General features: G+C 33.4%; 2 protein-coding genes across 3 annotated transcripts; one reads left to right on the forward strand and one right to left on the reverse strand.

Annotated features, from left to right (window-relative positions):
* Positions 1 to 901: 901 nt before the first annotated feature.
* LOC133194814 (uncharacterized) lies at positions 902 to 4,466 on the reverse strand. The gene is made up of 5 exons (XM_061330719.1): positions 4,310 to 4,466; positions 3,893 to 4,073; positions 2,680 to 2,889; positions 2,129 to 2,340; positions 902 to 1,936 (listed from the first exon to the last, which is right to left on the reverse strand). The coding sequence occupies exons 1-5, from the start codon at positions 4,439 to 4,441 to the stop codon at positions 1,247 to 1,249; spliced, it is 1,425 nt and encodes a 474-aa protein (XP_061186703.1). The 5' UTR covers positions 4,442 to 4,466; the 3' UTR covers positions 902 to 1,246.
* A 170-nt stretch (positions 4,467 to 4,636) lies between these two features.
* On the forward strand, positions 4,637 to 12,833 carry LOC133195925 (pre-mRNA-splicing factor 18-like). 2 transcript variants are annotated; one of them, XM_061331909.1, is made up of 10 exons: positions 4,637 to 4,731; positions 4,829 to 4,939; positions 7,933 to 8,001; positions 8,525 to 8,638; positions 8,945 to 9,097; positions 9,709 to 9,777; positions 9,973 to 10,113; positions 11,387 to 11,458; positions 11,879 to 12,034; positions 12,267 to 12,833. In XM_061331909.1, the coding sequence occupies exons 1-10, from the start codon at positions 4,660 to 4,662 to the stop codon at positions 12,351 to 12,353; spliced, it is 1,044 nt and encodes a 347-aa protein (XP_061187893.1). In that variant the 5' UTR covers positions 4,637 to 4,659; the 3' UTR covers positions 12,354 to 12,833. The 2 variants fall into 2 exon arrangements, with proteins under 2 accessions (XP_061187893.1, XP_061187891.1); XM_061331907.1 differs by having other exon boundaries at positions 4,829 to 4,943; positions 7,937 to 8,001; positions 12,267 to 12,830.
* The last annotated feature ends 278 nt before the right edge of the window (positions 12,834 to 13,111 follow it).

Below are 13,111 nucleotides of genomic sequence, written 5' to 3' on the forward strand. Positions count from 1 at the left end.
CCTTCGCCATGCACTTGGCACTTTGAAGTGAAAGTTGCGGGTCCTTTGGATCAGAACTTAAAAACCGAGGCCCCGTGTCATGGCAGGCATTGGCATGTTAAAGATCCCTCACTGCTCAATGGCCCCCGAGTGCCAAGTAAAGGTCAAAATTTGAAGCCCTTCACCGGTATATGGTGACGTCTCTATATGAATGAAAAATTCTCGAATGGGACGTAAAATGACATAAAATCAATCAATCAATAAATCTGGTCACTCAAGTGGAAAATAAAGTTCATACCCAGCATCTGAAGCATATCTGGGAATGTGCATCTCTAGATAAATCATCCTTGCAAGTTTGGTCCAGATAGGGCTTTTAGTTACTTGAGAACTTTAACCTGGAGGCTGACACTGACACCTATCATATGATATGATATGATATCAGGAGTATAGCATATCTCAACTTCATTGAGGTGAGCTAAAAAAAAAAAATTGAATTTCTCACTGGGTGAGTTTAATGGAGTTGACTTTTTATGTATCCCTGAATTCTTGATTCATTTTACTACATGTATATACAATGAATGTATTTTACAGATTAAGATAGTGGGGTTTTTTTATGAAGGAATATTGAGAAACATTTCACAGTTCCTGAATATCAATCATAGATAATTTAAGAATTAACTTTGAAGAATTTGCAATAGGTTTTTTGCGTGTCCAAAACTTGAACAGATGTCAATATGTATAGGTTTAAAAATCATCTATGAAAAAATTCTTTTTTCTCCTGACTAGCAAAAAATTGTGTAGGAGAAGTCTGATTTTGAAAATGAGGATGATCTTTCTCAATTTTTTTTTTTTTACTTACAAATTCCCTTGAATTGTTTGAATTTTGAAAAACAACAACAATAATTATTTTCTTGCTTTAGTATCATCAAGCATACAATTTAAACAGAGGCAAATTTCCTGATACAATTATATGAAGTACAAGGTACATGTAACAAGCGTATAAAATTATTGTCTATCTTTGCGTGTTTGATATTTCAAAAATATCAAAATAGCAGCTAGGCTGTTAAAAATAATCTGAAATAAATTAATATATGAATGCCACAAAACAATGGTTTGACCTGGTATGATCTATTGGGATCTATTAATGTAAACATATATTTATCCTGTGTCATTTTTCCTGTTTTAGATTAACACAGTAATAACTTCAAAATGAGGCAGTTAGAGAAGGGGACTTATTCTTCAATGTAAAAGAAAAAATTTTGAAAAATTATATTGCTATCACAGCAGAGAGCATCAAATGGTCCGAGGGAAAATATTCCTCATCCATAACCATTGAAATAGTTTTAAAAGAATCTACAAATACCTTGTTAAAACTATATAAGGCAATAGCCAAACTTAAAATGGAGAAAAAGAATAAATAAAAAGGAGGCAGTCTAAATAATGGCCACCTCATGCAATTTCTAAAAAGTTTCATTCTTGAAGAAGAGCGGTGTTTTTTAAAATTGTCTGGATGACATAAACAACAGTTGCATCCCAAGATTTGAAACACTGCTTCTCTTCGAAAATCTGCACCATTGATAAAAATAATTAAAACAGCAAAAAACAAGTGAAAGCACACAATAATGAAAACTAAGGCAAACAAAACTATGTTCTTGTAGGTATCATGGTTGCACTCTGGACAATTTGGCAAATCACAGTTGTTTGAATTATCCCCCTTGACACACACCCCACACCGACATGAACCATTTGGCCCACAATCCTGTACACAGGGATAGCCTGTCACACCCATGTAGCTGAGATAGGAGTGGTGGATCAAGGATTTTAGTCTATGAAAACTGATGCTGGAGCTGTACTTGTCTTTGTAGAAGGAGCCATCTCCTGTAAGGGAGGCAGCTTTAACGTCGAGTTTAGAATTCACTATAATTCTGTCAGGTCGGCTCTCCAGTCCTGGGGATGGCTGGAACAAAATTTTGTAAAGCATTTAATTTTATAAGTGATGTTCAAGAAATTCATCTGTACTTGATTTTTGAAAAGAATTTCTTATTAATATACATGCATCATTATGTACAGTGTGTATGGTATAGGTGTATTTTAGTTCACTACCATGATCATACTGCAGTAAAATGAAAAAGTAAAATATTACAAATACCATGTTGCTGAAAGTATATCCTGTCTCTTCTGATCCATGCACCTCAGTCCAAGCATCCAAAAATGTTTGTCTTTTTCTTCGGAAGCTTTGTAGTTGAGGGATGCAGCCTTTGAAGTCTGTCCTGCGTTTGGAAGTCAGCAACTTTACTGGCCATTCAAAGTCCTTGTAGATATTCATATCTCCCATGATGACAACATATCTAAAGCTTCTTTCTATGAGAAAAAGATGTACATCTTCATGATTTCAGTAAACATATATATGACCATAAAATTTGTTTAAAGGTAAGGATCATACATATTGTTTTATTATGAACAAAATCTAATTTTAGTTAAAAAAATAAAAAGTTTCACCCAAAGGGGCTAAGCCCGTTTTGCTACTCAATGTGGCATGTTGGAAAAAAAGAAAAAACTATGATTTTTTCCTTTGTATATATTTTATCTCTGATTGAACATATTATAAGAGATAAGAAATTGTAATATGTACATTCAATGAAGGGTAAAAAGGAGACCAAAAGAAAAACCGTCACAATTAAACATTTTAAATACACATACCTCTAAGTAAACGTAAGAGGGCATCTGCGTTTTCACACTGTTGTTGTCTCACGTAAGAGAAATGAACAACAAACACATCAAGGATTCCAGAGTGATCTGTTCTGACTTTAGCATGAATTATGATTCTTTTATTTGTGTCTGGTCCCTGCTGGTATGGAACAACTTTTCTATTTGCAGATATAATTGGATATCTGCTCAAAATTCCAATACCTAAAACATCATGAACAAGGAATAAGTTTATGTTTACAAATTAAAACAAATACACCAATATACCAAAATAATGAAATATGGTAAATATTTTTAAAAATTTTATGAATCAGTCTTTATCAAGGATGTAAAATTTACTTTACTACTACATGTACATGTATTATAGTATAAAAATATGTTGATATCAAAAAATATTTCAACATGAAGAATTCATAACTTACCCTTTTTCATAGACATAATAAAGCATTCTATCCCACTCAAAGAAAAAGAACAAAAAAGGGGGGAAGGTAAGAGAGAAAATGTACTGAATTCTGTATTTTCATGAATTAATACTTGTTCACAATAATGAAATAGAGATGCAAACAAGGTAAAAAAAAATGTTACAATTACAGTTAAACTTTGATATCTTGAACCCCAATACCTTGAACACCATGGATATGTCATAGTGGATTGAAAGTCCCATCCACTTATTCTTTAAATATTTTACCTTCGATATCTTCAATCCTTGGATATCTCTGTTTTTTCTTGGTCCCAGTGAGTCTGAGATAATGAGGTTGACATTTTATTTTAAAGAACTTTGTGTTCTTCCAATTAAAATAGTACTAAAAAAATCCCCTTCAATTTGCTACATCATAAATGATTTGGCCAGGGGTACATACTAGTGATTGTCCAGACACAAATTTAGACTTTTCCAACTTACAGCAAGCTTGTTATACATGTTACATTGTACAGTAAAACCTCATTATCTCAAAACTAATGGGACCAAGAAAAAACTTTGAGATATCCAAGGATTCAGATATCCAGGGTAAAATATTTAAAGAATAAGTGGATGGGACTTCCATATCAGTTCGACATATCCATGATATTTGAGATATTAGGGTTCGAGACATCAAAGTTCAACTGTATACATGTATTGATTCAACATTGATCACTCACATTATATCATTCTAAAACACACTTAATCATTAAGTTAATAAGAACAAACTTTTCACAGAATGATGGATACCTTCCCCTTTCCATCCACTATGAATGGAGTTCTCCTTCCTTGACACATCATTAGCTTTATTGACAAACGACCACTGGTATTCAGGAAGCAGCTTTTGAAGATCAGACACCTGATTTCTTCCTGTTTCAGCATCAAATCTCACCTCTTGAAAACCAATGATATCAGACTGCTCTTCCCTTATCTAGAAAGACATGCTTGTTTACTGAACAAAATTGTTTCTACAACAATCAGACAGCATTCCTTTATGTCAGAATTTTTTCATAATTTCATTTGCTTGTAGTTACAACTATCGTGACCAAAAAGCAGAATACTGCTGTATGCTTAGCAGCTGTACAATTTATTGAGCAGAAATGTAAGAATGTCTCTGATTTATGCAGTTTTGTAGATAATAAGTACTAAATCTTGAAATAAGCACACCATTCTTGCTATTCGATATTTTCTAACATCCCAGTTAAACATTATATTCCATAAATTATATGTTGTAATCTTCATCAGCCCGAATACTGGCGATGTCAAATAAAACGACAGTAATAATGTTATAATAAGCATTTTCTTTCAATATCCGGGCACCTTCAATGTTCATGTTCCAAATTATTTTCAGTACAAGAAATTTGATTGGATAACTTTTTACTAGTGAACAATTTCAACCAATCTACATTTAGTTCTCAACTACATTGTTATAGTGTCTTTTTTCGCCTCCGTGAACAGAAGAGCTAGTGAGAATTTTGTAAACATTGGATTGCAGGTTGCTTGCTGTAGCAAAAGATATGGATTTTAAAGCATTGCTACAGGCAGAAATTAACAGAAAAAGACAAAAAGTAGAATCGAAAGACATACTGGTAAGTCATTTACATTCATCTCTCGATCATATTAAACTACACGTGGACAATTTAAAAGAAATTAGAGAAATATTGATATGACGCACTATTATTTTAGGCACCAAATAAAAAATATTTCAAACGAGGAGACTTAGCAGCAAAGGAAGAGGAGGAGTACTGGAAAAGACATAAAGGGGGGAATGACAAAAAACAGGAATCTCCAGAAAAGGTTAGTCCTTTTGTCTTAGGTTTTGTTAGCTGCAGAACTGTAGCTCCCTGAAGAAAAAAAATGACAGACTGGAGAGCTACAGTGCCACCCATAGAAAAAACTGTATATATTGCGCACAAAAAGTTGCGCTCAGTTCTGGATTTATTTCTCAAAATTGTTACCTCAACTGCACAAAAGCTCGATTTCAAAAAATTCCTTAGACCTCTATCAACTATTCTTGTAGTTGACATCTCTACGAAGCATGTTTGGCCGAATTGTCTAGCCACTTAAAATGGCAGTATTAACAGGCGAAATTTTGGATGTTCTCAATTTCAGACCCAGGAGAGCTATTTACAACGGTTGTAGGTTGGGGGGGGGGTATAGGAAATGTTTTGATGTGAAAAAATGTGTTAGGAACATTTTGAGATTGGAGTTTAAAAAATACGGAGAAATAAATCGAGAAACAGCTCACTTTTTTGTGCGCAATAAATATACAGTTGTTTCTTTGGGTGTAGCTCTCCGGTCTGTCATTTTTTTTTTTTGGAAAGCAACAGTTCTGCAAGTAAGGTTTTGTAGGCAACTGATCATGGTCAGGAGGGTTCATTGCCTCTGTCAGACAGTTCAACTTAGAGAGCACCAGCTAAAATGTTTTATTAATGAAAGGATTTTGCCCTATGAACCCATAATCTCAACTGGGATTTAGCTTGGCTGGATATTTGGACTGACATTTACACTGAGGAAGCATTCATAGGTTTAAATGTTGGTCCAAATATGCAGCCAAGCTGAATCTCAACCGAGATTAATGGACTTGGAGAGGGCTTCAGCCTTCTCCTGAGATGCAGTCTGGAATTCAGGGGACTCAAGTTCAAATTGTGTAGCGTCTTCTCTCATCCTGTTATGTTTGGCAGTACCAGAAAAGTGACAAGTGAAAATAAAAATTACTAGTGATAAGTGGTTTTGGTCAGGTGTCTAGAGGGTCAAGAGAATTAAGGATAGTGGGGGACATGTGAAAGTCAGAAATATTTCTCTGCAAATACCCAAATAGCTCTGTAGAGTGCCTGCCTAGAGTTCAAGGGACTTAGATTCAAATTCTGGTCAGGCTAGTAGTTTTATATTCCTTCCTGTTGCATTTGGTGCCTTGACCTGGTCTAGCAGTTTCATTTTGGATACTGCAAAAACAGTCTACAGTGTACCCAGTAGTAGCATTTTTCAGGTGTAGAGAAATTATGTATTCCAAATGTTTGCTTATAATATAGCAACAAAAATAGGAAAGAGAAGCTTTAACCTCCACCCCACCCCCAAATAAAAAAAATTACAAAAAATCTAGGGTATTAGCCTAAGATATTTTCTGAATTTTTTATGATTTCAGTCATGTTAATAAAAACTCTGAAACTGAGCCTTAAAATCCTTCCAAGGGAGTGATTGGTGGTATATCATGTGTATTTGGATGTAAAGGTCTTTAAGGAGGGGTCAGGAGTGTTTGTAGTTTGATCTGAACAAATTGATTTTACAGGTAGAAAAAGTTAGGTGGTCTGCTGGCATTAGACAAGTAAATTTTGAAGTAGACCAGTTGTTTTGAAAACAGATTGGTCTACTGGAGTAGTATGGTAATTGTTTAGTAAATAAAATATTCACTAGTCAACAGATCACTGAACCAAAGTACTTGTATAATGACTAGCTAAGACTGACTGATCTGATTTAGTGAATATTGAAAATTAGTTCTAGCACTGCCTTGTAGCTTAATGGCTAGATTATTGACACAAGAATCCAAGAGTCCAGGTCTTGATAAAGGACTGGATTCATGTCCATTTTCTCTATCCCTCTTTTAAATTATTATACCCCTGCTCCTAAGGAGAGGGGGGTATACTGTTTTACCCTTGTGTGTCTGTCTGTCTGTCTGTCCGTCTGTGTGTCTGTCTGTCCGTAACAAATTTTGGTCGCAGTTTTCTCAGCATCTACTCATTGCAGATGCTTGAAATTTTAGCACAATCTTTGTTTAGGCATGCCATATGGTGGGATTCATTTTTGTATGAATCCGATGTCTACTTCCTCTTTATCTGTGTGTCTGTCCGTACCATACATAAAAAATTTTGGTCGTAGTTTTCTCAGCAACTACTCATCGCAGATGCTTGAAATTTTAGCACAATCTTTGTTTAGGCATGCCATATGGTGGGATTCATTTTTGTACTAATTCGATGTCAACTTCCTGTTTATCCGTGCATCTGTCCGTACCACACATTATAAACTTTGGTCGCAGTTTTCTCAGCAACTACTCATCACAGATGCTTGAAATTTTAACACACTCTTTGTTTAGGCATGCCATATGGTGGGATTCATTTTTGTACGAATCCGATGTCAACTTCCTCTTAATCCGTGCCTCTGTCCGTACCATACATAACAAATTTTGGTCGTAGTTTTCTCAGCAACTACTCATTGCAGATGCTTGAAATTTTAGCACAATCTTTGTTAAGGCATGCCATATAATGAGATTCATTTTTGGAACAAATCCAATGTCAACTTCCTGTTTATCCATGCGTCTGTTTTGAAACATACATAGCAAATTTTGGTCGTAGTTTTCTCAGCAACTACTTATCACAGATGCTTGAAATTTTAGCACAATCTTTGTTTAGGCGTGCCATATGTTGGGATTCAGTTTTTACAAATCCGATGTCAATTTCCTGATTATCACTGTCTTTCTCTATAACCGAACTTGTGTATTCACATCAGAGCGGGGGTATTATTAGTGAGCATTGGCTCACAGACTTCTTGTTCAGTTTTGTACTCGTTTTCTACACTTAAAAAGATATTACATGTGCTGAACATTACTTTTTAAGATTGATATTCTGCAAATTTTCATGGCATGTGTCCTTATAAATTGATGTTCACAAAATTATTGACTTATTGTGTCAAAGATTCTTTTAGGTTAGTCTTTTGAGTGCATTAGTAATTCTAGAATGCTTTGCTTATCTGTTTATATGAGGTACTTCTAATCATTTCTTTTCTAATTGATTTAGGTAGAAGATTCTCAGGAAGAACAAATAGGACAGTCTGAAGAGAAGGTCCCTCAACTAGCAAGAAAGGAGGTATTTATTGTCAAATAAATGAAGATTGAATGAATCAATAGTTTGGAAAAAAAATTACATGGGGATGTAAATTCATAGGTAAGGGCAACCATGAAATCCATGGACATTGGTCATCCATGAACAATAATGATTCCACAGTTAAATTGAATTCTAGTAAGACAGTAGTACAATATTCAATTTTTAGAAATTAATTGATTATTAATCCTTAAAGTGCTAAATCTGCAAAAAAAGGTCAAATTTTAAATAATACAAGTATGTTTTCTATTCAAGTCAACTTCATCATGTTCGGCATAAAAAAAATTGCATAGAGATGCAAGCTAGTAAGAAATGTAACTTATAATGTTTATACATGTAATTTGCAAAGTTGTAATATATGTAGCTGTTATTAATTAAAAGGAATACTTCTTAAAACTATTGAAATGGTTCAAAAAATTCTTTGGGAAAAAGCAGACAGAAGAGCAAATTGGTATAGAAATAGATGATCATGAATTTCCTCAGCTAAAAGTCACTTTTTTCTTCACAGGTGATAAGAAGGCTTCGAGAGAGACACGAGCCTATCAGACTCTTTGGAGAAAGTGATTATGAGGCCTATCTTCGACTAAAAAGACTGGAAACTGATGGACCTGATGCCAGAGAGGTAAATGTCGCTTGCAGATCATTGATCCAATATAAAATGTGTTGTAAAATTTCTTCAAGTTTGTTTTTATGAATTGTGAGGTAATACTAAAATACTTTCTATTGATAATTTGGAATTTAAAATTTTTTGATAGCTTTCAAATGAGGATCTTTTTTCTTGTTTATCTGTAGTCAACACATCTTGTAAGTAGGTCATTTATAAATGAGAGATTCATATTTACATGTATCCAGTATGACTAGGATGCACGTACACACAGAAAATATCCCTCCTTGTATATTACAAATGTTTTGCTTTTTCTGATGACAGGAGGGTTTCAGGAATGAGTTCAAAGCAGCTATGGACAAAGTAGATGAAGACTATTTCAAAGAAATGGTGGAAGCTGCCACATCGGGTGAAGGTGGCAAAAAGTCAAATGATGTGTCAATCAAAGACGACGGCACCACAGTGGAGGACATTCAGGTACAAATTATTCAGTCCTGCATAAGTTAGTAAACATGGTAAAGGTTTATTGCATCACATTTGTAATTGCTGTAAAATTTGTCTTATCCGGACACCAATGGTTCCAAAGAAAGTGACCAGATTAGACAATATTTCAGATTAGAAAAAATTTAAGCAATTGAATTGTCTGAAAGGGACTTAAAGTTAACATTGTATTAGGCAAGAATTCGGAATACACAACATCCAGATAAGGCAAGTTTTTCTGTAACAAATACAGTCAAACCTTGTTATCTCAAACTTAATTGGGGCCAGGGAAAACTTTGAGATATCCAAGGATTTGAGATATAGAGGTTTAAATACATGAAGAAAAACATGAAAAAGTGGTTGGTACTTCCAGCTCACCTTGACTTTTCCATGGTATTTTTGATATTGTTGTTTGAGATTTCAAAGTTTGATAATTAGTGGATAATCTTTGAAAAGAAAATAATCAGGCTTGGCTACACATACATTTAACTGCACAGAAGCAAGCATTTAAAAAAAAAAAGTTTTGTTAATAAAATATGCATTTATATATGTAGGTATGGATTACTGAATATTTGAAAGCTATAACAGTCTCTTTTTTTTTCAAATAGAAAATGAAAGAAGAAATAGGGAAAGGTGACTCAGAGAAAAACTCTGATATAATTTTGAGATTTCTAAAGGTAAGTTTAGTGAAGAAAAGCAATGCAAAATACAGAATAACATATAGTTTTGGTAATTTTCTTTTTGCCTTAGACAAAGTTAAGCTACATGGGTGCTAATACATGCATTGTATATGTCCCTTAATCATCTTATCCTAAATATGAAAATGTAATGAATAGGTTAAATAGGATTCAGCTATGATTTTTTTGTTGCAGTACCTCCTGAAAATGTGGGGACAGACATTAAATGAGAGGACAGAGGACGAGAAAAGAACACTTAAAGGAAAGGAAGCAAGTGCCATTCACACACAAACAGTCAGTTATCTCAAGCCATTGTTCAGGAATCTCAAACACAAGGTACGATTTACAGTCAGTTATCTCAAACCGTCTCAGGAATCTCAGACACAAGTTACAATTTTTAGTCAGTTATCTAAAACCATTGTTCATAAATCTCCAATAAAAGGTCCAATTTACAGTCAGCTATTCTCAAACCATTAATCAGGAATCTCAGACACAAGTTACAATTTACAGTCAGCTTTCTCAAACCATTGTTCAGGAATTTCAAACACAAGGTACACTTTACAGTCAGCTATCTCAAGCCATTGTTTAGGAACATCATACACAAGGTACAATTTACAGTTTGGACTAATTAAGAAGGATTCAATGTATCAATAGTTTTTTAATAATCAGAATTTCTACTTGGCATTTGGCAAGAGGTTAAGAGCATCAAATTGGTGTAGAACTTGTCATTCTTTACAGTGTTGCTTTTCATAGGATTGATTTATTTTGAAAAACATACATTTCTTTTTTCTTTTTTTTTTATTTCTCTTGATTATAAAACACATTTATAACATATACCTGTTTGATAGTCTATTGATAGACAAATACATTCTTGCATAAACACATAATACAAAAAGCTATCATGGATACTAAATGCTTTGTAATGGGAAGCAACTCTTACTCTGTAATGCATACATTTAATATCAGACAGTATTAAATTGCCCAACCCATGAAATTTAACAAAAATTGTATTGCTACAAATAACTTGCCAACCAGGCTTGCTTTTTTTAAACCAGAATATAATTGTTTTGTTTTGTTTTTTTTTTAATAAATTCTCATTCCTCAAGGGGATAAGCATGTCAATCCATAATGACTTAATCAATATAAACAATGTTGACAACTTTAAATGCACCAACTTTTGTTACTGCTCATGCTGCAGCTCTGTCCTTTTTATTTAATCTTCTAATGGGATGGGGCTGGATGAGGTTGGGGGGGAGGGGGGATCACTTCTTTACTTTCCAAAATCACACAAAAACTGATTTCCTCCAAATGAATCACAAAATAACACTGCACAAAGATATGTAATTCTGTTTGTCAGTTTTTAATTTCAATGAAAGGTGTTACCATAGTTGATAAAATGTACTCCTCTTACAGTTTTGGTTTGAGAATTATAAAACTTGTTAAGAGTTTAGAAAACATGAAAACATAACTTTTGTAAATATATATACATGTAACCAAACAAAAAAAGAAAGGTGTTTAAAATACAGGTGCAGTCTTTTTTACCACCATTTTATGTACAAACCTGCTGAGCTACAGCTCATCAAAGACTTTTGGTTTTTGTGTTTTACAGACCATTGATGAAGATATATTAGATGCCATGGTTATCATTGTTCATCACCTAATGCATAGAGACTATCTAAAGGTAAATATTTAATATGATTCATATTGTGTATTGATGTCATTCATGGAAAAAAAACATGATCTGATAGAATTTAATCTTATTTCATATAGAAATATATCAGTTATTAAAAAAGTTTTTGGTAATTCAAGATTATACATAAACTGTTAGTGATGTGTTCTGAATGCTTGAAAGTTCTCTCCTTCAATGTCTTGATTTTCATTAAAAAAGTGAATAAAAATGAAATTAGAGAAGATTAGGTTTGCTCAAAATTGAAACTCTTTTAAAATGTGTTCAGAAGAATGTGTGCAAAACATTTCCTGGTAGAGAATATGTACACTCAGTTGAAAAGAAAAAAAAACATTACAACTCATTGACTTTGTATTTTATTCCCTGTTCATCATGCACAGGTTCCTTCCTTATATTATGTTTTTTCTTTCTAAGGCTAATGATGCGTACTTGGAGATGGCTATTGGAAATGCTCCCTGGCCTATCGGGGTCACTATGGTGGGTATCCACGCTCGTACTGGTCGTGAGAAAATTTCATCTCGGCATATCGCACACGTACTTAATGATGAAACACAGAGAAAGTATATACAGGTAAAAAAAAAAGGAAGAGTTAAAAATTGAATATTTTTACTAATTTGAAAATGAATTTCCACCTTTCAATTCTGCAATAGCTTGAATATACTTATAAACTTTCCAGTTAAAAAGAGTTCAATACTTCTCAATAATCCCTGATCTGCCATTATTTATTTTGTGAATTGTATTTTGTAAATGAAATGACTTGCATTGTGACTACTGATGTTTCTTAATTTTTCTTTAATTCCAGGCATTAAAGAGACTTATGACACAGTGTCAGAAGATTTTCCCCACAGATCCATCATTTAGTGTAAATTACGAGAAACCCAATACGTGATATTGACTGATCGAGAAAGCTCTTAATAAGTTATTATATATTTTATAAATGTGCTGATTTGACAGAGAACAGAAAAGCAGTGAGTTACCATTATTTTTATTCAATTAAGTACAGGTAAATGGTTTATGAGCAGCTTACACCAGACTTGATAAAATATCCATGAAGGAAAATTGTTCTTCTGTTGGTTGAATGTGCATTTATGGTCAACTGGTCTTGTTGCCTATAAAAAAGCAAGAATCTTACCTCATTCTCTATTAGAATTATTTCAGCAAAGAAATAATAACAATCAGAGAAATCATGCCAACTTCATCATGACAGTTTTTCCAGCCAAAACAAAAATATTGATAACAAAAGCACATTTTTATTTACAGATGTATGTGTTGGAAATTAATCTGGAAATGTTGAACCACTTGTTTTTGTTTTAATATAATGTTGATCTTCAAGCTATTTATGGGCAGTGATTTTAAACCATGTAATAAAACTCAGCATGTTAAAGAACTGGGTACGTTACGTATAACAAGGCGGCCCTGTCTCCAAATTTAATTTCAGTTTTATACAAACATGTCTACGATGTGTCCTTTCAAGATCATTTTATTTTTTTTAATTATCACATACCGTTTTTCCGTCAGATATCTCGAAAAATGGGGAGTTTTCTTTAAAAATTACAAATTTTGACGTGATAACGTCATCACGGCGTTAATGATTTTAACGTTACGTTAAAAGAAATCTGTAAATTCTCTGAACTGAAAACTATTTAC

The sequence above is a fragment of the Saccostrea echinata genome, unplaced genomic scaffold, assembly GCF_033153115.1.
Source record: "Saccostrea echinata isolate AGI-Se365-2 ecotype Australia unplaced genomic scaffold, CSIRO_AGI_Sech_v1 ptg000029l, whole genome shotgun sequence".
NCBI lineage: Eukaryota > Metazoa > Mollusca > Bivalvia > Ostreida > Ostreidae > Saccostrea > Saccostrea echinata.

Coding starts and splice junctions, on each gene's coding strand:
- LOC133194814 (XM_061330719.1), bottom strand. CDS start 4,441: ATGCTTATTATAACATTATTACTGTCGTTTTATTTGACATCGCCAGTA. Junction 4,074..4,309: donor AATATCGAATAGCAAGAATG/GTGTGCTTATTT, acceptor ATGTCTTTCTAG/ATAAGGGAAGAGCAGTCTGA. Junction 2,341..2,679: donor CCTCTTACGTTTACTTAGAG/GTATGTGTATTT, acceptor TTTTTCTCATAG/AAAGAAGCTTTAGATATGTT.
- LOC133195925 (XM_061331909.1), top strand. CDS start 4,660: ATGGATTTTAAAGCATTGCTACAGGCAGAAATTAACAGAAAAAGACAA. Junction 4,940..7,932: donor AACAGGAATCTCCAGAAAAG/GTTAGTCCTTTT, acceptor TAATTGATTTAG/GTAGAAGATTCTCAGGAAGA. Junction 8,002..8,524: donor CTCAACTAGCAAGAAAGGAG/GTATTTATTGTC, acceptor TTTTCTTCACAG/GTGATAAGAAGGCTTCGAGA.